The 26,975-nt window shown below is 49.9% G+C and overlaps 1 protein-coding gene across 1 annotated transcript in view; it reads left to right on the top strand.

The window, feature by feature from the left end:
* Positions 1–26,975, top strand: part of PLXNA2 (plexin A2) — a 255,560-nt gene that overhangs the window by 132,126 nt on the left and 96,459 nt on the right. The window contains exon 5 of the mRNA XM_014598881.3: positions 22,456–22,556. Within this exon, the coding sequence (XP_014454367.2) occupies positions 22,456–22,556 (101 nt within the window). The remainder of the gene's footprint in view (positions 1–22,455; positions 22,557–26,975) is intronic.

The raw sequence follows: 26,975 nt of genomic DNA, 5'->3' as shown, positions 1-26,975 counted from the left end.
CTCCCAACTTCGTTCGACGTGGGCACTCAAAGAAGTCCTCCTGCAAGCCCCATCGGATGGAAAAATAAAGTAGGCCCAAATAGATTTGGCAGTTAAGTGGAACCACATTATCATTAGCATCACCACGACTTAATCTCTGCAGGGGTTTATCTCATACCCGCCACATAACAGCAAGTCCTTATTTTGCACCCTTTATGTCAGAACAGCTACACGCCGCACAGAAGGGTTGTTGCACCCCTGCTGAAATGCAGCCACTTCTGGGCTGGACCGTAGCAGCTGTTCAGTTCACACAACAGAATAATTGTACTCGGGCTGTACAGCAGTGAACAAATTTAAAATGAAAAGCTTGCAGAGACAGAACACTGTTCAACAGGCAAAGCCAGAAGCTGAAGAACAGTATTGGATCTAATTAAGTCTCCACAGGGAATTTAGGGAGACTGAATGCAATTATCTAGGTCTAACTTAGGACTTCATTCCAGGGCATGCTTAACCATGTGCTCACATAATCATATGCTTCTGTTTCATTGATTTCAAAGGGACTTAAGTATGTGTTTAAATGCTGTCTAGCAGAGGGATGCTTTCCTGAATCAGGACCTTAGCAGATATGCCGGGATGAATATCCCCACTCTTGCAATAAATACCTGGGCATCTAATGACCACCTGTGCTCTGCCTCACCTCAGTTCCACTTCCAGCCGTGCAACGTACCCAGGTGCTGGCTTTGGACCATTTGTGAAACTACGGGCACTGCTCCCTGCATTACCCTGGTGCTCACTGCCAATCTCCCAGCATCTGATGGGATTGGCGCCAGAGACAGCACACCTGTACACTGCTCTTGTGTGATGCCGCAGCAGACGCGGGGAGAGGGCCTATGGCCCCTGCGTAAGAATCGAAGCCTTTTTCCTCCTCCAATCCTGTTTTCCATGGATGGATTTCAAACTATGCAAACAAAGCAAAATCCTCGATTGCCAGCAAAGTGGGCACTAGCAAGCTCTATGGCTAATACCCAAGAGAGCAATAAGCAAGGTGGTAGCCAAGAGGTGGGTGGACACACAGCCAAGACAGAGCCAGTCTGAGAAGGACAAAGGGCCTAGTGAACCCCAGCCTAGTGTTAATCAAGAGAGGAGCCCAGCTCATCGATACAATGAGAGATAAGTCTGTATTATCTGGGTCTAACTTAGGACTTGAATTGATGGCACTCTGTAAAAGGACTGGAGGGGGAGATACTGAAGGTTAGTGAGTCCATATAAGCAGTTGTCCCCACCAGGCAGGGATTAGCCCCCTTCCCCCAGCCTCACAGCTGTCAGTCTGCTTCTCCCTTAAAGATGCTCTCCTTTTGCTCTGAACAACAGTGTGTTGTATTTGCACTCGCAATCAAAGCGGTGCATTGGGCTGGGATTTCCAAGCAAAGGTTCAGAAGCTGAGATGGCCCCAGACTCCCCAAAGCCACGTAAAGCAAGAAAACAAGAAGTATTTTAGCCTGCAAGCTTCCCACAGGGGCAAAGCTAATGGGCAGTGCTGGGGCCACAGGTCCTCCTGCCAACCCTTCGGTGCTGGAGCATAGTAATGCTGAGCAGGGTTCAGCATCAGAGCTGCTGGGTTCCTTCCCTGGCTCCGTCACCGATTAATTGTGTGACCTTAACCAAGTCACTTATCATCTCTCTGCCACCGTTTCCCCCTGAGCAAAACAAAAGTAACATTTACCCACCTCCTGGGAGCCTTTAGTCTTGCTGAATCGACAGACTTGATGGGACCCTAGTCCGATCCCCAATGTCCAGACTATAAACAAGCAAATTAATTCTAAAAGTTTGCTCATTTTCTTTAATTTTATACAAAATTTCAATTAAACTAAAGCACGGAAAGTACCCATGGGTCTATTTATGGGGTGGGAAAAAGCTTCAGGCTCCTTGGACATACCGTGGTGCAGGCGTGAAAAGTGTCGTCACTGTTAAAACGTGTATTGTTGCTTTATTAACGACAAGCTCACTTGTAACTGCCGGCTAAGTATGCAGCCGCCCGTCTCCCATGCTCCATATGTCCTTGCAGCTCACAAAGGACGGAGCAGTTTGATCTGAATCTTAGAAAGCTCTTTGTTTCTGGCTTTAATTCCAGCCAGTCTCTGTAATGAAATAACTAATTAATGGTGTGTGCTGCACAGCTAGCGTTGTGTACGGAGGGGCTGGGCACACGGCTGGTTTCTCGGAGTCAGAATAACCTTGGAGACAGTACAGCAGCCAGTGTTTTCCGGCACTTTTTGCCAAGAAAGCAGACTGGGGTTATGCCGCAGTCAATCTGTAAGTGTTTTTTTGCCGGACTTTTTTTGCCCCTGCCTGCTCCTGGGATGACTTGGGTTTTACAGCAGAGCTCACGCTACCCCACCGCCTCTGCCTTGCCTCATAGATTTTGCTGATGAACATCTTCACGGACATTTCCATGTGTATCGTATTTTCTCTTGCACTGAGAATATCCTTGATAAAAGTTTATGTGCCACAGGTTCCAGCTTTTCCCAGCCCGTCTATCTCTGATATATATGTCTCCCATTTCCATACTCTCAAAGCACCTCCCAGTTATTACCTCTCCAAAGCAAGGGGGTGTTTTTATCCTCATTTACCAGCTAGGGATCTTAGATGCAGCGAGACAGAGACTTGCCCACGGCCTTGATCTGCAGAGCCTGAAGCTAGTCCCCTTCCCTGTGAACCATCCTGTCTTTCATGCTTCATCTCTGGGCGGTCACCTCTGCCTTTCTGCTGCCTCAACCCGGGTGGATGGGAATCTAGGAAGCAGGTAGCCCGTGTGTCTCTCCCTGCCTTGCATCCTGCAGCCACCTCCCAGGTGAAGTGTGCAGCCGCTTTCTTTCATTTACAGCAAGAAAATGAAGGGAACAAACAAAGATGAAAGCACTTCTCTGAAGTGTAAAGAAGCTGGAAGCATGTGGGCATGGTTTAACCCTACAGAATTAGGGTTGGAAGAGACCATCTAGTCCAACCCCCAGTCTAGATCTGATCTAGACTGAACTACAGTGAAGCAAAGCCTGGGGAAGGGGTTTAAGTAGTAAGACAGCGAAAAGCAAAAGTGGAAAAAACAATTTCTTGCAGTTCCATCATTGTTCTCCTGCAGCCTGGCCTTTCCTTCCATATTTGTTTAAACTCCAGAGCAAATAATGTGCATGAGTTGTCCCAGGGTGAAAATGTAGTAAGGACAAGGCATGTTTGTTTTAGCAACTTATGCAGTGTTTTTAACCTTCGGCTAACACGTACAGGTCTTACCCTCGTACTTTTTTTTTGCTGAGAGCAACTTAGCCTTTGCTCCAAACGTGTTGTCTTTGTCCTGACATGTAAGATAATGTTATGGTGGATCTCAGGGCACAGGTGTGGTAAGTGATTCTGCCTGTGCATTTGTGTGTGCATGTGCGCGTGCATCTACACTAACAAAGTCCTTCTCTGTGGCTATATGCGGAGCTTCGGGTTCCTGCGTTAGCTCAGGAAGCAAGTCAGGTGCATGCACCAAATGCTTCAACAGTGCCCGTTTGCTGGACCAGGTCCTTTTGTCTTGGATGCCTTTTGTCCTTGCTTCTCCTCAGAACAGTGTCCCAACGAGACTTCTCCCAAGGTGTTTTCAAAGGAGCTTCGTCATACTGTAACGTTCGTCTCCATCACGCTGTTGTAACCTGGCTTGCCATGGGCTACCATTGCCTGTGGTTTTCTGCAGTGGGGGAAAGGGATAATGGGCAGCCTACAAAGACACTAGTAACACGGGGCCATGATCTGCAAAGCTGCCTAGGAGATTTAAAGAAATGCAAAGATCTAGAGCTCTTGGTTAAGAGATGATACCTTTTATTAGACCAATTGAGAAATTGCCAAAAAAATTATCTTTGCAATCTTTCATTTGGTCTAATAACAGGCATCGTCTCTGAACCAAGAGTTCAAGATTTTTGCATTGCTTTTTTCCACAAACCAACACGGCTACCAAATACATCCCTGAAACATAGGAGATTTAAATGTACACTTGCGGTTGTAACAAAAGGTTGCGTCTTGATTCACTCGACAGGTTTGCCTGTGTCTGTCTGGATTTTTGCACCGCTTCCTCTCCTGAAAATACCCTAAGCCAGTTTACAAATTCAGTGTAGGAGCCCTGCCTCGTGTTCCTTGGAAATGCAGGATAGAGGAACAGCGCTCAGCAGCACCTCCGACCAGCTGGGACAATACTAACCTACTTCAGTTCCCTACATTTGCACGCTGAGGAATTAACATCCAATCTCATAGGAACTGGAACAGCCACAAAAAAGCATCAACCGCATGGCTGGTGTTAGCCAGACTGGATGATTATAAGGTGATCCCTTCTGGCTTTGAAGCCTATGAGCTGGTCAGGACTTAAATGTGCAGATCACCTGGACATGGCACTTTGAGGACCATGGAGCCCGTTAGCCCTTCTCCTGCTGTATTGCTTGCATAACGACTCAAGGGGACAAGAGCTGGCTCCCACCTCACCCTGCGCACTGCCTGCGGCTTCCTTCCCGCAGTATTCGAGCCAGCCATCCTGTGAGATCAGAGGATTTGCCATGCCAAAATGCTGTGGTTGCAAGCAGGGAGGGAGGTGAACAGAAACCTTGAGAGCTACGGAGAGGGGAAGCTGTCCTTTCCCAATGGTATCGAGATGTGGGCATTGCAGAGAGGGCATAACCAAGTGAGGTGCACAGGGCAGTGCGGAGGCCGGGTTATTTAAATGACTCTGGTGTGTGCCAAGCAAACAAACGGAAGAAGTCAGTCAAACCTTTTCAGTGCCATTGATACCAAGGGATGCGCCAGGCCAGGAAACAAAGCCCACAGTGTTGCCCAGCACAGCTTGCTGGTCTGTTCTGGAGAGGCAGATGCAGGGTTCCCCACCCTGCTCTCCCACGGCCATCGGGGCACGTGAGATCCCTTTCGAGGTGGGTGGCAAGGCACTTCCTCCTTCAGCATCTGAGCGAGGGGTCTACACAACATGTGGCATCTTTGTCTCGGTGCTTGCCAGCCATGGCAGGAAGCCGAGCACTCTGGCCCTTTGCTGCGTCTGTAGTAGGAGTCAGGGGGTAAAGGTGGGTGATCTTATAGCTTAAAGCACTGAAGAGCTGAGAGGCCTTTCCAAGCTGGACATTTACTCCCAGCATGGTCCTGAGCAGGTCATTGAACCTCTGATTGCTTTTGTTTCTCATCTGTCATATAGGGGCGAGGAGGGTTTACCTATCTTGGGCTGCCAGCTTTTTGATTTTATGCATCTGCATGCATGGACGGTCAGAACGGGGCCCTGATCTCAGCCGACACATCTAGATGTACGGATAATAGCCCCGCGCACGCACACCCCTGGGGCCTGCACCTCGCCCATCATGTGTTTCGCCCAGTATCGAGTCCCCGATAACGATGCCGGCTTCTCCACGGTGCCTGCAGCAGCAAAGCAGAACAGGGGTTAATATTTGGGGAGCGGGATGGGAAGGGGAAGAAAGGCAATGTGCGAAGGATTCCTGGAGATACTAAGGGACCGTGCGGAGAGCTGCCGGGGGCCCTCGCTCCGCGGCAGGCTCCATGCTCCGGCTGCCTCGCGTGCATATGCTGCTCATTTTTCATGCTCAACTCAGCTGCCGCCTGCGTCTCTCTCCTACCCCTGTTCCTGCCAGTTTTATGAGAGAAGAATAAAGAGGGGAAACAGATAACTGTGGAGGTTCATTTGCCAATTGTCAGGCTGCCGGTGCATCAGAAATAGAGTCATCTGTCTGCTTCCTCCACACCATCTTAGCTGCGCAGGCCTCCTTTCATTAGCGGTATTATTTATTTATGGCCTTCCCAAGCTAGTCTCTTTTGGAAGAAGGGCTTCTGCCAGCGTGTCCTTGTCTCCCAGAGCCGGCTCACGCGTGATTAGCGTGCTCAGCGTGCGAGCTGGAGGGGAGGGAGCCGGTATCCTCAGCTCTACCTTAGGAAAATTCCTTCCTTCAACCCAGCAGGCCGCGATCGATCGGATCAGAGATGGCAGAGCTCGGAGGGCAGGCTGGACCCGCTCGGCAGGTCGCCCCTTCTCCTCTTGCCTGGTAATTAGAGGCTCTCCAAATGAGGGAGGGGAGGTCACGCATGGCGGCAGGACTATTAGCCCCGACCCTTGCCGACTCTCCTGCAGAGAAACGCGCTTACAGCAGCTGCTCTCGTTCAGGCTTTCGACGGGAGAGCACCGTGCCCATCCGCTCCATCCCTTAGACTCACGTTGGTCTGCCTCCTGCTATTCACAGAGGAAACCCAGATACTGTGAGCCATAAAAGGCTCTAGGTTGGGAGGGAGTGGGTATTTTTAAGGTTGCTTTGACCATTCATATTTCAGAGACTTGTCTTTCCCTCACCCAAGAGGCATTTGGGCCCTGGCTCCCTTCACTGGACGCATCTCCATGAGACGCTTACTGCACAGCAGCCTACTAGCACGGAAAAACCCGTACTAATACGCTACTGCGCCGTGTTATTAGGCTACTGCACAATAAGTGTCACTAAAAAACCGTGTGCTGGCTCTACTGCACTACGGCAGTACTAACCAAGTACTAAAGTTAATGCGCAGTAACTATGGTACATGAATGAACGTGTAGACGTGCCCACTGTCTCCTAACCGGTACCTATTCCTGCTCATCGCTGCACCTCTCCTAGAAGCCTGGTCTGCATCAGCTCTTTGCACATCTCAGGTTGAGTGATTTTGAAGGAGCCAGTGGTTTGGCTTGGATGCCTCTGCAAGCCGGGAGTGCTTGGCAGCTGCTAGCGGTAGGCACTGATGTGGCGTGTCAGGGTGCAGGAAGGTAGCAGCCTGGGACAGGATACACGGAGGTTGCTAATTCTACACCTGTTGCCTCTGCACCTCTCTGAGGCTTTGCTGTAACCCCAGAATTGCTCTCTGGCCCTGGCTGTCCTAAATGTTCATGTGGCTGTCCTATGTGGCAGCACCATACGTTGAAAAAAGGCAGGTAAAAATCCTCTAACCTGACCGGCTATCAGCTGGTGAACAACTAAACTCCTTGCCCGATCTTTCATGGCTACGGCAGCTGCTTCTGCTTTTATTTAGGCTAATGGGAGGCCTGTGGTTACCGCTGCTCTTGGTTCTCAGGGGCACTTCCAAACCACAAGCAGTCCTATTTGCTTTGTGGTGTGCCGGGAAGAGGAAGAGAGAGTTTAAAATGCTGACTTGGTGGTGTCGAGAACTGCAGTCGAACCCTGCGGGGCAGGCGGAGTGGAAAGGTCGTACGGGCCAAAACCTCCGTGTTGTGACTGGCGGGCCCATCAGCTGTGCTGAAACCCTTAATTGCGTGTTTAAAATAAACCTCAGGCAAATAAGGTCTCTCCTGCCGTCCCTGTAGAAAGTTGCCCCTGGTTGCAAGGGCTCCTCTCTCTCGCCTTGCGATCGGTTAGTCGGGGGTCGCCGTAGTATTTGGGAAAGGAATGCGATAGGCCTATTGTGCTAAACCAGCTGGCTGCCCACACGGACCTTGCTCTCGCTATAAATCTGCCGTGGGAAGTGATTTAACCTTCATTTATTCATTAATTTTTTTTTATTTCATTATATAAGATTTATACAGGTACAGTATGGGAAAGGTCACCCGTCCGCCGAGCCGCAGGAGTAAGTCTGCACACACTCCTTCTCTTTGTACTTGGCTGCTTCAGCCATTGTTTCACGATGGGAAAGTAGAAGAAGAGCTGTGTTGCCTTTCTGGAAAGTTAATTTGTATTAGCCTAGTGTCTGCATTTCCCCCTCCCCTCACTTCATGAATCCCCAGAGGGCAGCTGTGATTCAGATGAAATAACCAGAAATTCCTTTCAGCCAGTGCTGTGCATTTTCCCAAGGGGATTCATCCTGGCTGGGAGGAAAATGAGCAGGTTTACTTAAATTTAGTTTAATTTAGTGGCAAATGGCTGGGAGCAAAGACCTGGGAGTTCAGAGTAGAGCTCTCTCCCCCACATCTGCCACACGTTCATTTTGCACCTTCAAGGAATTCACTCTCCCCTGGCTACCCGCAGAGGTGGTGGGATCCCCATCCTCGGAGGTTTTCAAGACCCGGCTAGACAAAGCCTTGGCTGGGATGATGTATTTGGGGATGATCCTGCTTGGAGCAGGGGGATGGATTAGATGTGACCTCCTGAGGTCCCTTCCCACCCTCATTTTATATGATTTCTATGTTAGCTTTCCCAGTACCCAAAACGGCACATAAAAGATGCTGATGCTAACTCTGTCTACCAGCAAACGGACCTGAGGACGGGAGGTCCCTAACCATGCGTAGAAGTCACTTGGACTAACTGAAGCCAGCTAAGATCCCCAAAGCCGAGGCAGCAGACCTGGAAACCATCCTTTGCAGCTTTTCCGACAACAAGGCACATGAATAATCCTGCCTTCTCAAGCTCTGGTGTGGTCCAGCAAACAGATGGCTGGCAGACATCCCACAGGGGCTTGTGGCCGTGACGCAGTGCAGGGTTCATCCTCTGCTTGGCAGGAGCTGCTGTTGATACTGCCATTACCCATGCCACCCTCATCATTAATCCTTTAGTGCCGACAGATGCCCAGGAGAGACCTGCCCGGCTTCCTGCTCATGACAGTTGGTTTCTCACAGGGTTAATCCCACGCAGAATAAGCGACTGGAAGAATCTGAGCAGTTTTAATGATGGGCACACAGACACAGAAGGGGAGCGGGTGCTGGACGTGTCGAACTTGAAGGGACCTGGCCGTGATAGCTGGGCAATATCACAGGTATGGGGAGGCTCGAGCAAGGGGATTGATAACAAAATGCTCTACCAGCATGCCTTTGGACATATATATAGATATAGATATCTATATATATGTCCAAAGGCATGCTGATAGAGCATTTTGATATAGATATCTATATATAATAGAAAATGAGATATATCAGTATATCAATCTATATACGTGTGTGTGTGTGTGTGTACACGTATGTGAGTTCACAGACACGCATGTATAAATGCACAAGCACACGCTGAATCTGGTTGTTTGGGGGGGCTGTCTTTGGAGTCGTGACTGTTGTTTTAGTATCTGAATAATCTGTTCCCCCCTGGGAAGCAGCATCCAAGTCAAGAAAAGCAGCTTTAAGCGGGAGGGGGTGGTAGGAGGGCATCTGTTTTAACATTAAATATTGCCTTGTTATTTATTGATGTCGAGTAATTGAAGTCATTTTATGTAGTTTTGAAATGCAGTACCCAGGGATCTAATCTATCTGTCTGATATTTATGGGTAATATTTGTATGCCCCGTTCATTCATTACTGTTTTCATTAAGACTCTAATCCCATTTAGGAGTCTGTTTGTCATTTTAAACTCCTCTGTTTAATCTTAGCCAGCCCTAATCCTTTTTAACAACTTCTCTGGACCCAGGAGTGGTAGGTGATCTGGGGGAAGGGGCCCCTGCTGCTTACCATATGGTTTTTAAGAGCAACGATACCCACAGCAGCGCAATCAAGGAGGGGAAATGGGTGGATGAAGTCAACAGGCACTGCAGGTGCTCACGCTGCGCCCCTCCCAGCGAGCTGGCCACTTGGATTTTGCTCTTTCAGTGTGGATTTAAGTGCCTAATTTCAACTCAGAAGCATCTCATGGATGCTGAGACCTCTCCATGAGATTGTATTTATATCCCCTCTATACTGCCAGAGCAGCTGAAGGGGGCTTAACACTGGGGGGAATCGGTCCCTTGGGTTCAAAGTTGTCTCCATTCATTACACAGTCCTCTGGCTATTTCCAGGTGGGCTCTCTCCCTCTCTCTCTCAGGTGCTTACCTGTCCCCTCTGCCTTCATGCCTGGACACCTGCACCTTATCCTTACAACACCCCGGTGAGGTATGGGGGTGCTGTTATCCCAGCCTACAGTTTGGGGCTGAGAAACAGGGAGAGTGACTCGCACCATCCCACGTGCACACACGGCCCATAGGCTCCCCGGGACGCACACTTTTATCTCTTGAAGGTGTTCCTTGCATTCACGGGGCAAAAAAGGAGCCCCTGGTGCTGCCTCCCCCAGACACAAAGAACATGCTCTAACCTACGAGGCTGGAAGGGGAGGGATGGACTCAGCTCACAATAGCTCAGTGGTTTGAGGGCTTGTGTGAATGGGCAAGGACCCCAATTCCAGGTTCTCCTTCTCATCCTGGTTTGGAGCAGAGGTGAAAGCTGTGCACTTCTCTCCTACACCTGGGGTAATCCACGTAGGGAACTTAAACACTAGAGCAGCTGTGGTGGTACAAACAGTGCAGGTGGCATACACGCTGGTGTAATATAGGAGCAAAATACCCAGTCGAGCTGAAGTACAGGTCCCTCCATCAGCAGGGCAGCCAGAGAGTCATGCTACCCACATGCCTACGGACAAACAGAGGGCTGCAGTTCTTGCCCCCACCAAATTCAGCCCTAGGAAGTCTGTAGCCGCCGTCTCCAGCAAACTGGGAGCATCGGAGGACAGAACGAAGAGAAACCTAGTCTTTCGCTGCCAAAAGCCACAACAAAAACACATCACATGGAAGAATTAAAGTCACTACAAGGCAGGCTGAGACTGTCCCTTGTAGGAAACAACAGTCAGAGACGTCTTTGCCTCGAGGTGACCCGTGCAGTCTGAGCAAAGAGGCTGCGCTCCACGCAGAAGCGAACACCTGGGCTGGAGCTTTGATTCCAAATCCCAGCAAAGGGAAGAGGCTGGGATCTTCCCCGCTGCAGGGACGCTCCTTCCCCCTGCCCCTGCGTTTCACAGCCTTTGACGGTGACTTTTCCTGGTGCATCGTTTGACTTCCTCTGCCTGTGATACAATCAGGAAGGTCTGGTGAGGTCACTGCACCACAGCACTGATGCTTCCTCCCAAAAGATCTGGAGAGGCTAATGGATTACCTGTAGTATACGGCTGAGTCGGATGAAACTCAGGTGGATCCCCTGGGTGGCAAGGAGTCCAGGTTTAATTAGAGTTCCAGGGAATCAAACCATTGTGCTCTTAATGATTCTCCGGCAATGTTCTGATTAAAACAGTAATTTTAATAAGCGTGGCTCAATTGTAAGTGCTCACTGAACACCTAATTACATCGGTTATAACTCCAATATTATTCAAAATTCTATTTTTGCCACTTCCACACAAAAATAGAAGGGAGAAAAATGTGCGCTTGGTAATTATTCTCCTTAATTAATTTTCTAAGCTCCTGTTACAACTTTTAAATGACTGTGGGGTGTAAGTTCTGAGTTACATGGCAGCAAGGCAAAGCCGCGAATGCAAAGGCCACCGAATGGTCCGAGATCAAAGTTGACGCCGTTGGGCTGATCCCCACCTCAGCCAGGAAATTTTGGAAAGCTGCTCCCCTTTTATCCTTATTAATTAGTTCCCCGGAGGCTTGAGGACTAATCAGTGTCACACAAAGGAAGTGCATTATTGGCAGGGTTGCCGTCTCTGGGTGTGTGGTCTTGCCGAGCAGTTCTCCAGTCGTCGCAAGGTTGTGCCAGTGGAAGAAGAACACCATTTGGTTTCCAAAAAAGCACCAGTGCATTTTGAGGGGTGCAGTCAAGTTCAGTTCCCTGCCATTTCCGGGAGGAGGTTAGAGAGAAAGGACTTCCCACCCAACCTCTCGTCTCTCTATCTTAACCAAACCCTTCCAACAGCGCTGATGTACGCTAGGATCAAGCGGCACAAAACCAACCTCTTCTGCTTAACGCCACCTGAGAAGCTGGCCTTTCTGATTACATGTTGGATGGCACAGCAGTGAGCCCAGCACCGGGCTTAATTTGTTGTGAAAATGTGTGAGTGTTCACACAGGGCCCTTCAAACACAAGACCTCTGGCAGAGCCAAGGCACTGTAATGGGGCTTGGAGCAGCCTCTGTGGGAGGACTGTGTCTACAGACAATAAATGTGAGCATTGCATGTGTTTTCTGGTCTCAGTTGACATTACTATACAGGAGGGGGTTATTTTTGCTGCATTTGCTGATTCCACCAATGTGTGAACATCTGTTTTCCTACCATCCTGTGTACACGTGCATGAATAGCTTGGCTCTGGGCATCCCAGCAACACTGGGGAGGTGCAGGTAATGTGCACACCTGTACTGCTCCCCTCCTGCAGTCTGCAGAGATGCACAGATGCCTCCAGGCCTCTTTCCAGCAGACCCTTAAGTGCTTGCTCCAGCTCTTGCTCTGGGCTCCCCTTTGGGTGTGCGAGTGACTGCAAGGGATCCAGGACATGACACCTTCACAGGGATGGGGCTTATAGAGGAAGCACTGGCAGATCCATGGCAGGAGGGAAGTTTTCTCCCTGCTGTCAGATACTCACCCTGTCCAGACAGACAGCAGTGCAAAGACCGAGCAAAACCGGCAGATCCGGGCTGTCCTGGCAGGACAGCTTGCACTGCAGACACCCCCTGGGTTAGTTTAACAGTGGCTCTGGCACAGGTAACATGTTCATTTGCAAGCATGGAGAGGCCATACTGCACTGCCAGGCTTAACGAGAGAGACCTAATGAAGCCAAATCTGCAAGGCAGGAGGCAGGACACCACTCTGAGGACCTGCCAGTCAGATCCACTATGGCAGAGCTTTGTAACTGCCTGTCTGCAGCCTCCCTTCAACCACGGGTGGCTGGAAGTGTGTGCCAGCACCATGCAGGCGATGTCTTTTCATGTACCACATCCTGCCTCCTGAAGCGTGGGAGCCTCAGCCTCGCTCGCTGGGGTAGAGATGGAGCCGATGGATCGAATGGATGGAGCACGCAGCGAGTGATGGCAAGCTGCTCTTGCTGCATACGAGACCTCATGTCTCCTCCTCTGGGTTTACATGGTCACACGCTCTCCCTGGGAGCGGGAATACGATCTCCACCCTGGACGCCTCATGCAGACTAGATGATTAACTTGAATTGTGGTAAACCACAGGAAGCCACTTGTCTGCCCTCAGTGTCTACCGTGGCGAGGAGTCTGCTCCCAGCCCCAGTCCTGCCATGGTCTGATGAGAGAATATTGAGTCAGGCTTAATAAGCTGGAGAAAGGCATGCCTTAGAAGCTGGACTGCTCTGTGCTGCTTCCTCGGCCAAGGCAGGCCACACTCCCCTGCTTTTGCCTCCCTTTGGGAGGGATGCAGTGAGGGCTAGTGTGATGGGGCACGAGGAGCGGCTCTGCAATGCCACTTCTGGAAAACTGGCAGATTTTGGCCACCAAGCAAGCTTCACGTTGCACTGGGCTGTGCAAAAGCAAGCAAGCAGTGGGGCTGCTGGGGTGGGAGCCCTCCAGGAGGGATTTGGTGTGCTGTGGGGAGCAGGATCCTCCTTATGAGCTCATCCCCGCATTGGGGAGCTCACTTTACATCTGATCCCTTTTGTAATGGCTGGATTAAAAATAGCCACGTAGTTCATGAAGACCTTGGCACAAGTGCCCAGGTGCCAGGACCGAGCACAGCTTGTTCTTTGCAGTGACTTGGCATGGTCTCCCTGGTTTTTCTGTCCCCAGCTCCATACTAGTGGATTGAGAGTCTTTGCCTGAAGAACTGGAGCAATCGGTTCTTTAATTGGATAGGTGTGTTGTGGTGGGGGTTTCTTCTGAGCTCTCGGTGTAAAAAGTCCTTTTGCCTCTGCATCATCCCCCATTCTCGGCTCCATCCATAATGCTTTCTTCGGAGAATCCACCAAACACAAGGTTCATTTGGCGATGTTTCTCGTGCTGAGATCTCCCTGGTTCCTCGAGTCTCCCTGCAGGACATACCTTCACAGGACAGTGAAAAATGCTCCAGACCCCCTTGCTCTCACCCACTAACACCAAAGTAGAGAATCAAAGCAGGACTGGAGCAGCTCCTGGGGAGTGCAGATAAAGCAGGGCACATGGTACTTTGATAAACCCTAAAAGAGAGCCCAGGAGTGACATACCAGTGCAAGACTGAGATACCCCATCGGTGAGTAGTCGTGACCATTACTGATCCTTTGCTTTCCTCTGCACTGAGATGCACGCACGCACAAACGCCTTTTTTCAAATCAGCAAGCGCTCCCTGGCAGGAGTATACTGGCCTTCACAGCAATGGAAATGAGGGAAGGGAGCATATTTAATCATATTTAATGCATCTCCCAGCAAGGTTGTACCTGACAACGGACTTGAGCGTGTTGTCCAATCTCATGTTCAGTGGCCCGAGTGCCGCTGCCTCGGGCACCTAAGCCCTGGTCTAATGGGCTGCCATCCCCAGGAAATCTTTCCTCTGATCCAACCTAGGGACTTCTTTCTTGCTCTCCTCCAAGTCCTTGCCTTACCCGCTGCATTGCAGAATAGCTGCTTCTCCCTCCACGGTGCCTGGGTTAGGGTTAGGGTTAGACTCAGTATTTGATTGCAGCTACTTAGAGTCCCAGCTAGGACACGGAGGCAGCAGGAAAAACAACTGGAAAGAAAGTTAGTCGGACTTTTTACACACCTGAGCAAAACGTGGTTTGTTCCTTCTTTCCGCCCGCTTTGCATGCTGGCATCCTGAAGAATTAACAGCTGGAACGGATGAGCTCTTCCCCTTTTTTTTTTTATTATTTCTTTTATGATTCCTACTGGAGCACATGGCCATGTTTTTATGAATGAAGAAGAGGAAAAAAAAAAAAAACCTCATTGTAAAGTTCATCAACTTTCAGCTCCTGCTCACTGAGTGATAGATAGCTTTAATTACAGTGAATTACTCCGCATCTCCACAGCACTCCCCAAAGTCATTAAAAATAGATTTTCTGTTTGAACTCCACTACCCCCGATGGGTCTCCAGGCAGCACGCCATACTGCCGGGCCGCCCCGTGGGCTGGCTCTCAGTCGCAGAGGTCAGGTGCTCGTGTCCGTAGCAGCCGCAAAATGTGGAAACTTTTGCCTTTATTTATTTGTTTTTGCATTTATTTGGAACCAGGCGGCTACCCGCGTTTTTATGTTCCTGGTTGACGGCTGTGGTGCCTCGTGTACGTGCACAGGTGAAATTTAAGGGGCTTTGCAAAGACTTTCATTGATTTTTACAACAAAAAAAATAACAGTACAGGTCACCCAGTCAAGGAAAGCAGCAATGAGACTTTATCATTTAATTACTGGGAAGTAGGCTCATAATTAGGGAAGTGAAAAGCTCGGCAGCAGAGCTGCTGTGTCAACTGAAGGTGGCTAAAGGCACGAAGGAGAGGAGTCGTTTTCCCCGTCGCCCTCCCTCTCCTCTTTCCGGGGCCTTGTTGCGGACAGGTTCGGGGCAATCCGCCTCTTTGTCGCCGCGCGAAGCAAACAGCTCTGGACATGGTTAGTTCTGCCGTATCTGGTTACAGATAAAAACACATTTCACTCCTTGCTCGTGCCACCTGTGGCCGTAAAATCTGCAGGCGCTTTTCTTTTGATGCCCGCGCCCCTGCCCTTCTGCTTTAGCCGTGGAGAAGAGCTGCTTGCACGCGCTCCCTCTTTCCCCCCAAAACCGGTCACCCATCCCTTTGCTTCTGCTTTTCTCTCTTGCACGTTTTCCTTCTCGTTTCCTTTCTTCCTTTCTCTGCCCCGTTCCTTTTCTGTGTGCTTTTTGTTTGATTTTTAATCATGGCTTCTGCATCTTGCCCCTTCCTCTTGTTTTATTTTATTTTTTTTGTGATCGCTGCTGCTGGCAGAAAGAGGGGGAAGAGAAACTCACTTCAAGACGTTGCTTCGTGGCTCTGATAGCTGGAGAAACAGGACCGGGCTCAGAAATCAAACCTTCATCTCCTGCAAGGCTCTGCGGTGGCCTGCTTGTGGCTGAGCTTCCAGGGGTTTGCCAGGTGTTGCCGTCCTTTCACCGCAGCATTTTGTATCTACCGGTTGTTTTCTGAATTTAATTTTTTTTCTTTTTTGTTTTGCTCCCTGGTCTTGTCCTCCCTTTGTTTGATCCATGTTGTTTCTCCCTTGGCCTGCAGACAGCCGCACGTCTGAAACACGACGCTCCTTGATTTCCCCTTCTCCCCCAATGCGTCATTTCACACGCACAAACGCTTTGGTCTCATAAGGATAATTAGGCTGGCAGAGAACAGTTTGAAAACAATTAAAACACAAATGAGTTGTTCTACCCGGCCTCCAGAAGGAGCAGGAGAATTGGAGTTTTTCTTCCCTCGGTGTCTCGAAGGAGAACCTAAGCTTTCAGAGCCGTGTCAGGATATATGATAGTGCCCGCTAGGAATGGGAGCAGCGGGGGTGTTTCAGGGCTTTTCCAGCAAAATGTGGATGTTGCGTTTCCCGTGCGCAAGAATTGTGAGGATATTTGGAGAGCTTGCTGCAGGAATGGTGGATCCTGTATTAGTCTGGTGAGACCTGAGCCAATATTGCTCACGTGTTCCTCTGGTGTTCACCCAAACGTTTAAATGACTTTACGTGGTCACCTGTGTTCACACTCCTTTTGCTTTCTTCTTGTGAACATGTCTTTGGATGTTTTAGCAATTGAAGTTTCCTGGCCTGAACCTTTGCAGAGAGCAAATTTTGAAGCCTAGTTCCCTAATACTTCAGGAAAATGAATGGTAGATTCACTCCAGATTGTCTCTTCACTCCTGCACTCAGGGAACTGGTGCAAAAGTAGGACTTATTTGAGCAATCATAAAAATATAGGATTGTGAGGGACCTCAAGACATCCTCCATGTCTATCCAGCACTGAGACAGATATTCAAAGTATGCCTAATTAATAAGCTAAATAGTTTGCAGAAAACAACTTGCTAATTCCAGGGACGACTGGATACAATTCTTTGGTCCGTCTTAGGCAGGCAGGCAAGCTTGGATGATTAAATGGTCTCTTTTTGGCCTAAACACCTCAAGATCTGTGAATCCATGAATTGTGCAAAATAGACACATAAATTTAAAAGAATTATCAAATAATTTTGAGTAACAAACATGTTTGCTGAAGTTCTCGTTTACTTGCGGGTGTTTTACGAGCAGAAAGGGAGTCCAAATTCACCATATAAATTACTTGTAAGTATTGTTATTGGTGTTTGTTATTTATAGAGCACCCGAAGAGCACGCAGCACTTCACAAACATGAAAAGGAGATTAAACCGCATGTAAATGTATTGTAGATTCATAGAAGTGGGCTCTATAAATCTTTACGTTGCAGCTTATGGAAGGGACCAGTGCGGAGAATATATCTGAATGAGATTAGGATCCAATCCAATTCCCACTGACGTCAATTAATACTTTCCACGGGCACTAATGCACATTGGAGCAAGTTTGTAGTCGGCAACGTGATGGGTAGAGCCCCAGTAACCTGTTTTTCCTGAACCCCAATACTCTCATGCGCTGGCCAGTTGCCCATGACTTCTGCCAATACTGATGAGTAACAAATCATTCCCACCTGCTTCTTATTTCACGTGAAAAGTATAGATTGATTCCTGGACTCCCAGGTGGGACTAGCATTAGCTGGATGCCCATTGATTTCACATGGGGAATCTTAGAGAGAGTCTCTCTGCGTTGGGGACCCGGCGTGGGAGAGAGCAGAAAGGGGGGTAGCTGTATTCTCTTTGTTGCAGAGAGAGGAGTTTGGATATAAAAGCCTTGCCAAAGGGGAAGCAGCGTACCCCTTCCTTCAGGTAGAGCTCGGTAGTCTTGCCTAATGTGAACCCACACAAACCCACAGGAACGATTGCTTTGTAGTGGCTGGGCCCAGCAGGGTGCCAGGGCTAGCAGCCCCCCTGCAGGGTTGTGAGACCTAATCCAATGCCTGTAAAGTGGTTTGAGGTCCTGAGATGAAAGGCAGAAAATGCAAAGTATTTTATCATTTCAAACCCACGTTGTTGTAATACCTGATTCGCCTTTCCCAGGCGCTTCCTGGAGCAGGCTCGGATGCATGCAAAGCAAAAGCAAACACACCCTCCCCGACCCCTTGCACGGGGTCCTATGACCATCACCTTCATTAAACACACTACATGATGTCAACCAGCAGCCATGACAATGGCTGGCAGGGATTTGGAGGACAATGTTCAGTGGCTCCAGGAACAGCCCAAGCTCCAGCTGTTGTTGAAGAGCGGGCAGGGTTGGGCTTACGGAGCTGCCCAGCCGTCCACCTTCTCAGGCACTCGCAGACACCCCTGCACAGGGAGCAGGAGTCTCGTCACGGGGCCAACTCTGCTCTTCCTCGCACCGCGCAGTGCCCGACGGGCTCTTCGCTTGCCTTCACTTTAGCTCCCACGTCGCCATTGGGAAACTTGGATGGTTGCGGGGACAGGTATCCTACCCAGGAGCCCTGGCTGGGCGTGGGAAGAAGGATTGCAGCTTTGGGATAGAAATGCTTAGCTTTCTGGGCCTTTCTGTTGGGTTTAAAAGTTTCTTTTCCCTCCCTCACCCACTTGAGAGACTGAACAGAAATGCAACTTAGTTAAACCCCTCATCTGACAGCCAGCATGCATTCATTTATCGGGAATTTTCACCAGGCTTTCCATATGCCACAAGGATATTCTATTTTACCTTTAAAATGTACATATTTTAAGGCATTTATGGTGCTGGTGGTCTTAACCAGACCCAGATAGGCAACGTATGGACAGGCTCTTCCTACAATGAGTTGAACTTGGCCATGGCTGAGTTGGGAATACTGTGTAGCTCTCAGTTGTGCTTGGGGGTGGTTAGAGCAGTAGGACTCAGAGGCACCACCAAACCTGGGCCCTGTTGTGCCAAGTTGGCTCTGTAAATACATGTACGGTGCTAAAATGCTAAATGAGTGCCATTCGCATACAGCTTGGTGACCGCACACTTAGTATGGACCATCTACCCCTGCTTAACTCACCCCTGAGTGTGACCCAGAGGCCTCCAAGATCATCGCACTGGCTTATACCAGGCTTCTTGGACTGAAAATACCCTCTAGTCTTTTGGCCCCGCTCAGATATACACACACACGCAGAGACCCACATGCAAACACAACACAACACACACACACACAATTTTTTTTAAAGCTGTTAAGTAGGGCCCAGGAAACAAGAAGAATAGCAGCCCTATTGGTTTCATGTTCAGAGAGGAACTGGGTTCTCACTATATCAACAGCACTTGGCATGAAAGTGGCCTTTGTTGAGAGAGACACAGCTTCCTTTCAGGCCCTCACTCCCCAGCTGCTGAGAGCTGGGCGCTGTTTTGACAGACAGAGCGAGTGTAATGCAGACAGTTGTTTTAATTTCCAGCCAGTTGCAGACATCACTCACAAGGAGCCAGCAACCCAAGGAAAGGAGCTGCGCACTTGGCTCTAGTTTTCTCTGCACACGGGCTCTGTTTGCATGGCGGGGCGGGATGGAGGGGCGCCCGTTGGCTGGGGTGTCGGACGCGCCAGACCACGGCAGACGGCACAGTGCCACGGGAGAGGTGACCTGGACCAGGAATCACACATCTCCACAGCCCTACTTGGGCAGGCAGGGCTTTTTTATTATTATTATTATTATTCTTTCCTCTCCTCTCCTTCCTTTTTCTTTTTTTGAACTTAAAAGCTGCTTTTCCTGTTCACTTTCATCTCTACCTTCGGGGCTTCTTCTCCCTGGAATTCCTTATTGCATCTCTAGATACGCAGCCAAGTAGTTTAGGGGGTTTCTTTTTCAAGTTTAGTTTAGTTGCTGCTGTTTGTTGTTTTGTTTGTTTCTTACATGAATTTTTCCCTTTGGGTACTGGAAAGCCCTGGCGTTTACACGCATTAAAAATCCTCATTTGGGGGAGCTGATGTCTGTGGACTCCTGGGGCCTGATGCACCACTGTCTGGCTGGCTCTGTACTGATGCATCTCCATTAAATCCATCAGCAATTACCTCGAGGTAACACTGGAATATAAGAGTGAATCAGGCACATGGGACTTGGTTCTGTGCTGCTCTGCATCTCGTTTCCTTTTACACCTTTACAGATCAGCACAAAATGCTTCCAGTTTAGGATTTTCCATTAGGTTGCACTGGTGAAAAACACCTTGTCTCAGTGACTGCAATAAAGTGCACACAAGGGAAAGATCAAGCCATCACATATAGCACCCAAAAGCCATTGCTCTGTCTAGAAGTAACTAACTGTACCTTCAGAGTCTCACCTCTGGGGACAGGGAGGAGAATGGCATAGGATGTCGTCTGCAGCAAGGGATTAGGTGATATAGTACAGTACACCGTGGCCTCTGGTCTTATCCTGGAAAAGAAGGACTGGCAATGTTTCGGTAAGATAGGATCTCTGCTTGGGAGGAGTGACCATCACTAGGTTATAAGTCAGCTTCCCGACTCAGACACAAGCTTATGAATTACATGTTGTGGATTTGCTTTGGATGACTGACCTGCTCAAGTACATCTCACAAGTCCCAGCTCAAAAGCAACAAGTTCAAGAGCAGCTTTTGGGTGCCAGTCACTTGCATCCCATCTTGGACCATCTGAAATGTGGGAAGTGGGTTTGGGAACTGCTGCTTGGACTAGGACCCTGCCTCTTGGCTGCTATAGAGAGCCTGTGATGATGCACTAGCACAGACATTGCACCAGTGCAACCCAGACCAGCTCTGAAGGGCTTATCCCAGACAGCTGTATAGTCTGTCTGCACAGGCTGAGTCCTGACCACCACCCTCGCTAGGCCTTTGAGGCATGCAGTCCTGGCTTTATATCATATTTGCTGTAAATGGTCTGTCTGCATCACTGATGCTAAGATATGCCCTGTATGGTAATAGCAATTGTTAAATTATACAGTAATAAAAATATGTGCACATCACCTTTCATCTCAAGGGATTTTAAAGTGCGTTCTAATGTGTCTATGCCCTTTGAATCAATGGGCTAGCCGTGCTTGATGGGAACACAGGAATTATTATATAGGATTAGAGCAGTGCTTCATCTAAAACTAGAGTCTTCCTCCAATTGTGGACAGCTCCAGATGCTTCAGGGGAAGGTATAAAGTACCTAAGGGTGGGCAGATAACCTGACCTCAGTGAGTGTCTCCTTCTGACCCTATTAGTATGGGGGCTGGATTATGTCCAGGAGCACACATGAACTGGTTGTTTCAAATCACATATTGCTCCCCATGTCATGCCCATTTCTCATGCTCGTTCCTGCTACAGTCTTGGCCTCACTGGTATCTTGTGGCATTGAGTCCACAACTGAAATATAAGGCCTTCTGGGGACGGTACATGATAAGTGTGCAAAAAAGAGCACCGATATCATGTGGTGGGTTTAGGACAGGAAGTGCAGAAAAACACCAACTCCTACAGAAGTTTCAGGGAAGGGATTTGAAAAGTTAAAGTGAACTAACCTGACTGGAGTCTGACAGTGACACTGAGATTAAAGCCTTCACCTTGTAACCGTACTAGAGGAGCCTTTAATGATGACAAATCACTTGAGATCTCGTTGCATCTGCAAGCAGTGACTACCCAGTGGTCAGATTCCTCCTGATTTTTTGTAACCTGTTCCTCATTTCCCTGTCTCCACTGCACCGGTGACTCTAGGTTTACCCACCCTAGCAAGCCAAGCAACCCCAATATCTGGTTTAGGAAACTTTCAGTCCCTTATCTGACGAAGTCTGTCATTGATAGTAGGAAAAGAATTGCAACTTCTGTTATTTTAGCATGTCCTGCTCAGTATTGCGAGGTCTGTACTGAAAGGGTCCCTGAGGTCTGCTCCTCCCCTGGGAAACTCATGGAAACAAGTTGTGCTCATGTCAACCCACCCAGGTGACATTTATTCTGTCTTACAGGCCTCCATGAGGCATATGGACCAGCTTCATCCCGCTTGGTGCATAGGATTACCACTGTAGATCTGGCCAATGGGCACAAGCTCATCTCTCCCGTTCCCCTTGCCAGCATTGCTAAGGGAGGTGAAGACCACTGTGATATAGTTGGCCAATTTTCAGTGCAATGCAATAATTCCTGATCCAGCAGCTACCTACCCATGCCTGGAAGCTGGAGAGCTGATCAACTCTATCTCCTCCATGTGTCGTTGCAGATGTTAGCGATAGGCCGAGGATTATCCCGTTGCATTCAAAAATTGTGCTGCAATAGCCGGGGGACGCAAGGAGGGCAAACGTGAAATGTTTGGGTGGACTCGGAGAAGACTAGGACCGAGTCCAGAGAGCATGGACTCTCCCTTCCCGCAGACACTGCCATGCCTTCGCTTTGCAGCAGATCTCTTTCCCTCCACCCTCAAAGACACTTTTCCCCAACCTGTGTGAAATACAGTTACCATTAATCTGGGGGAAGTGGATTTTGCTCTCTTTCTGGGACCTTTTTGGTGAGAAAGGCAGCTCAGAGGCAATTTCTGAAGTGGGTTAAAGCACAGGACTGGGCTCTGTACTCAGCTCTTGCTGTGTGCCCTCAGCCGAATCATTTAACATCTCGGTGCCTCAGTTTCTAAAATAGAGAGGGTTTTTTTCCTTTCGATTTCCAACCCTGCAGGGATTTGTGAGTCTTAAACTGAAGTTTGCGAATGGCTTTGCAATGCTCAGATACAAGTTGTTGCAGAGAGGCCAGCAGCTGCTTTTTCCTTTGCCTATTTAGTGTGCAGACAAGAGGAGTGAGAATGGATTGAAGGTGGGTGTTTTGCTTTCTTTCCAGGTGTCCAGAGTCCCGGTGGAGTCGTGCGAGCAGTACACAACCTGCGGGGAATGTCTGAGCTCGGGAGACCCTCACTGCGGCTGGTGCACCCTTCACCACACGTAAGTCCCTCGGTAGCTGGTGGCTTTCCCCTGAAGCATCCCTGAAAACCTCCCAAATCCCCCTGCATCCACGTAGTATTATTTGGAAAGAAAACAATACCCCTCTGGCTCTTGCTTTCCTGCGGAGGCATTCCCCGTCCTGCAGGACGAATGCCATAGGAAACCACTGGCTTAAAAAGGACAAGAAAAGACAAAGTGCCAATGCAGGTGGGCAAGGTGGAATAAATCCAACCCAAAACCCATGTCAGCGGCTTGAAACCACGTGAACTGACTCGTTTCAGCACGGACCCCGCTAGGTCCAGCTATTTACCAGAGTCCCTGCCCATTTTTGAGCATGAGGGTGTTGCACAACAGGTCCCTAGCAGAGACCTGGGTGCGTTCCCTGCCGCTGGGCGAGACTGTTTAAATACTGCTCTGAAATTCCTGGAAACGGCATGCCCCGCTCTTCTGTCGCTGGCTGAAATCCAGCGAAGCAAGGAAACCGAGGGCTAGCTGGGGGCTCTGCGCTGGGCTGAGCCCTAACTCACGTCCACGGGCACAAAGGAGTAAAGTTGTAGGGTTTTTTTCCGGGGAGCTTCAGGAAACAGCCTGAATTCAGGAGGTGCCTCTCTCCTTATGCCACAATAACGATTGCTTCCTAAAGCGGAAGGGGAACCTGGCACTTGGAGTCGGTGTGGGGAGAAATCGAGAGGGCGCCGATGGAAAGGAATCGAAAACCCTTCGGCCCCGTGCCAGCCGGCAAAGCGCTGCCATTAACTGCATGGAAATCAGGGCGGAGGCAGAGGCACAGAGTTCAGGGGCCCACACAATCGCTGTTGGCCACATGCCGAAGCAGCAGGTGTTAGGAGGGCCAGAAGGAAGAGAGGAATAAAGGCTCGGATGCAAAATCTGGACTGGATCAGGGACCGGTGTGGTTTCAGACCTAACTTCCCTGCCACCGCTCGTGGGCAGTTTGCTGCATTTCCAGCAGTCCTGGGGAGCTTTATGGAAAGAAACAGTCCCTGGGCTGGCTTGTGTGCTATCCCACACCTGTGCCGCGCGGGTGAGAGATGCCATGGGGGGTGGTCCTCGCCCCTCCCGCCCCATTCCCTTTGTCCTCCTTGCTTTTACCTTGAAGACTCGCCCGCCCGACCCTCGGTGAAAGTGTCCATCATCTGCAATAGCCTAGGACCTGCAAACCGCTATGGGAGTCCAGCCTCGGTCCAGAGGTGTGCCCTGGCTCCTGGTCCCAGTTGTCCGTAAGGCTTGTGGCGTTAAGGACTCCGAGGGTGCATCGGCAGACTACCCCCATGGCTAAGGAAGATCTGTTATACAGAGATCTGAAAATCCAGGTGAAAAAGCCCTGGTGTGACCGGTCAGCAAAAGCTGGAGGGTGCGGTCATCCTGGTGACACAGGGGCCGGCCGCGGTCACCCTAGACAGAGCGATTGACCACCGAGCTTGGCTGGAACAAGCAGCCGGCCCAGGGCCTGCACGTGCACACGTGGGTTTGCACACGCAGTCACAAGAATCCTTGGCGCTCCTGTGGTACCTTCCCGCCAAGGCCCACTGAGCACCGTAATAACCCTAATGAATTAAGTTTCACAGCTCACGGGGGAGGCAGGGAAAGATTAACATCCGCATTTTGCAGAGAGAAAAGCTTAGCATCCAGGGACAAAGAGACGTCCTTTCTCCCACCCTTTGTCTGCCGTGTCACTGAACGTCTGCAGTGAGGGGTCTCTGTCTTGCTACATGCACGTGCAGCGCCTTGCACCGTGGGGATGCAGGTGCCGCTCTAATAATCGTGACGATGTTTTTCCCTGGGTCGCACACCAGGTCAGTGATGGGGGAGGATTAGAAGTGAGGAATCCTAGTTCCCAGGCCTCTTCTTTCACCCAGCAAATGCAGAGACTGGTAGCTTATAGCAGGGGAGCTCACGCTAGGAAATGCTGCACACACACAGGCAAGATAAAGGGCTGAGCGCAGCTGGGAGCCCAGGAGAGCCAGACCCTGCATTGAGCTAAGGATCTGAAGTTGGCCCTCGGCCTGCGGTACGCAGGAGGCTGTGCCATGTTTTCCCTGCCTGGTACCTCTCCATCCTCCCTGGGAACCGCTCGGCCTTCCCACCGCCTGCTCGGTGCAACCATCTTTTTTGGGTAGTTTTTTTTTTTAGCCCTTGTCTTAAGCTGTAAATAATGGAGTTTATCTTGCTGTTCATGAAGCCACTGTCATCGTTGTGGGGAGGCCCCCAACGCCAGAGCGTTTGTATTTCATTTGTCATCTCTCGCCTCTAATTTTTACATTGCGCTCCTGCCAGATGGACCAGCTGCTGCTGCGTTCAGCGGGGAGGTCACGGGTCAAGATGTGCCGTTCACGCTGCATTCATGGAGGATTGATAAAAGAGAAACACAAATGGGGGTGGGGGGCCGGGAAGTCTGACACGGAGAGAAAGAAAGAGCTCTTCTAAGGGAAGCACAGGTTGGGCAGCGGGTACGTGAGCCATTTAGGATACAATGAAAACTAACCATGAGTCTTGGTCCAAACTGTCTTTCCCACCCGCCTCTCCACCTCTGCTGGGAAAGAGAAATCCCTTGATAGCTTGAAACACCCTTTGTTTTAATACTGTGGCCTTGGCGCAGGCAGAGAGAGCAGGGGAGCCCATCAGACGGCTTGACCACGTAGGATTTCTGGGTAGTTTTGCAGGGTCAAGGGACACAAACAAGTGCTTGAATTTGCAGGTGCTTAGCATAGAGCTGCCTTGGCCAGCCTCGAGCCAGCAAAGGCTTGGGAATTGGGAAGAGCAGCAGTGCTGTGAGCTGGAGCACACATGTGACCCCGGCCTGATGGGGCACAGACACTGTATTTAAGATCAGGTTCATCTGAAGCAGGAAGATCCAAATCCTGTGCCCACCGCAGCCATGAAGCCAAGTGTCCGCAGCTCGTTATGGTTGGTATTATCTACTGTTTCATATTTCTATCGCAGTTGCACCTCGAGGCCCCAATCAGGGACTGACGCTCCATTGTACTTGGCACTGTATACACACAGATGCTTAAACCTACTTGTGTCTGCAGCCAAGTTGTTTGCAAGGTTTAAACCTGTGAGCTCTGGAGCTAAAAGCAGGAGCTGCTTGTTTGCAGCAGACCCAAGCCTCTGTATACACACCCGGTCACTAGAGAAAGGTTGTGGGAGCGTGGGTACACGTGTCCAGCCGCACGAGTCCGAGAGGCAGGAGAGGAGCAGTGATGGGAGCCTGTGGGGTGACGTGAGTTGAACTAACGCTTTTCCACACAGATGCTGGTTAGTCTCCAGCAGAGGTGCTGGGAAGCATGCAGGGGTGGAAATGGAAGCAGCAAGGGGTAGGCCTAAAATTTAAATTGGAGTGGAGGAGAGCGAGGTTTGAGCCTGGCTTCCTGTTGCAGTTTATCAGAAAGCGGCTCCCCCCTCAACCTGGTATTATTCTAGGTACTTTCCAGTACCCCCCAGTATGTCTCAGACCCTGCCAAGGCCCACAGAAAGCCTGCAGAGCTTGCAGACTGACCAGCTGTTCTGTTTCTTCGGTATTTCCAGGCTCAGGTTTTCTTGCCTCCATCTTACGGGGTGCAATATTCTGCCAAAATCAGGAGGGCCCCAGGGGAAAGAAATGAGTGGGGAATCATACATGTCTCTCTGAAGCATGGAGAATTAACATTCCCTGGCAAGGAAGTGACATGATCCAAGCCAGAGCCCTTGGAAGTTTCTGACTTGGACACCTCTGGCTTTTGTGCGTTGGCTCTTCTTGCTCTGCATTTTTCTCGATAGCTTTGACGCCAGAACAAGCCATCGCACTTAGAACAAAGGCTGTAACAACACAGCAGATGGGAGCTTAGCCTGGGATATCAGCAGTCGTTCATACATCTCACGATCGAGTGTCAGCGCCTTTGTAATGACCTTGCGTGGACATCCTGGGTAGGGACCTGGGAGCTGCAGCATCCGAGCGCAGGCGGCTGGTACTTGATGTAGGAGAGCTGGAGCGATAGGTTGCGGTAGCTGAAGGGTGGTGGACCAGTCGGCAGAGAAGGGCCCTGCACGCGCTGTGCAAACACATTGCAGACGGGTCTAAGGAACCTGGGGCATAATGTAAGGTTCGAAAAGCCACAGGGAAAAAAAGGAGAAATGGGTTGTCTTCTGCAAAACCCCTCAGTTCACCAAGCAAAAATTAGAAATTGCATTCATTGGGAAATGCCCCAAAGAACGAGCAGCCTGCCGCAGGTCCAGCAACTCACAGCACTTGAATCCCAGCCTGGACTGGGCTCGCCCTACATTTGCTAGAGCTTTTTAATCGAGATGGAAGGAGTTAATTGCACTCCTCTTCCTCTTCCAGCAGCTCCTCTCTTTGGGAGGTAGGAAGGAGATTCGTTAAAGAGTCTCTTTGGCCCAGCGAGATTTGAAACCTGCAGTCCT

Source organism: Alligator mississippiensis, chromosome 14 (assembly GCF_030867095.1).
Source record: "Alligator mississippiensis isolate rAllMis1 chromosome 14, rAllMis1, whole genome shotgun sequence".
In the NCBI taxonomy this organism is placed as follows: domain Eukaryota; kingdom Metazoa; phylum Chordata; order Crocodylia; family Alligatoridae; genus Alligator; species Alligator mississippiensis.
Note: the sequence above shows the minus strand (reverse complement) of the source record. Positions and strands in the feature narration are given on the sequence as shown.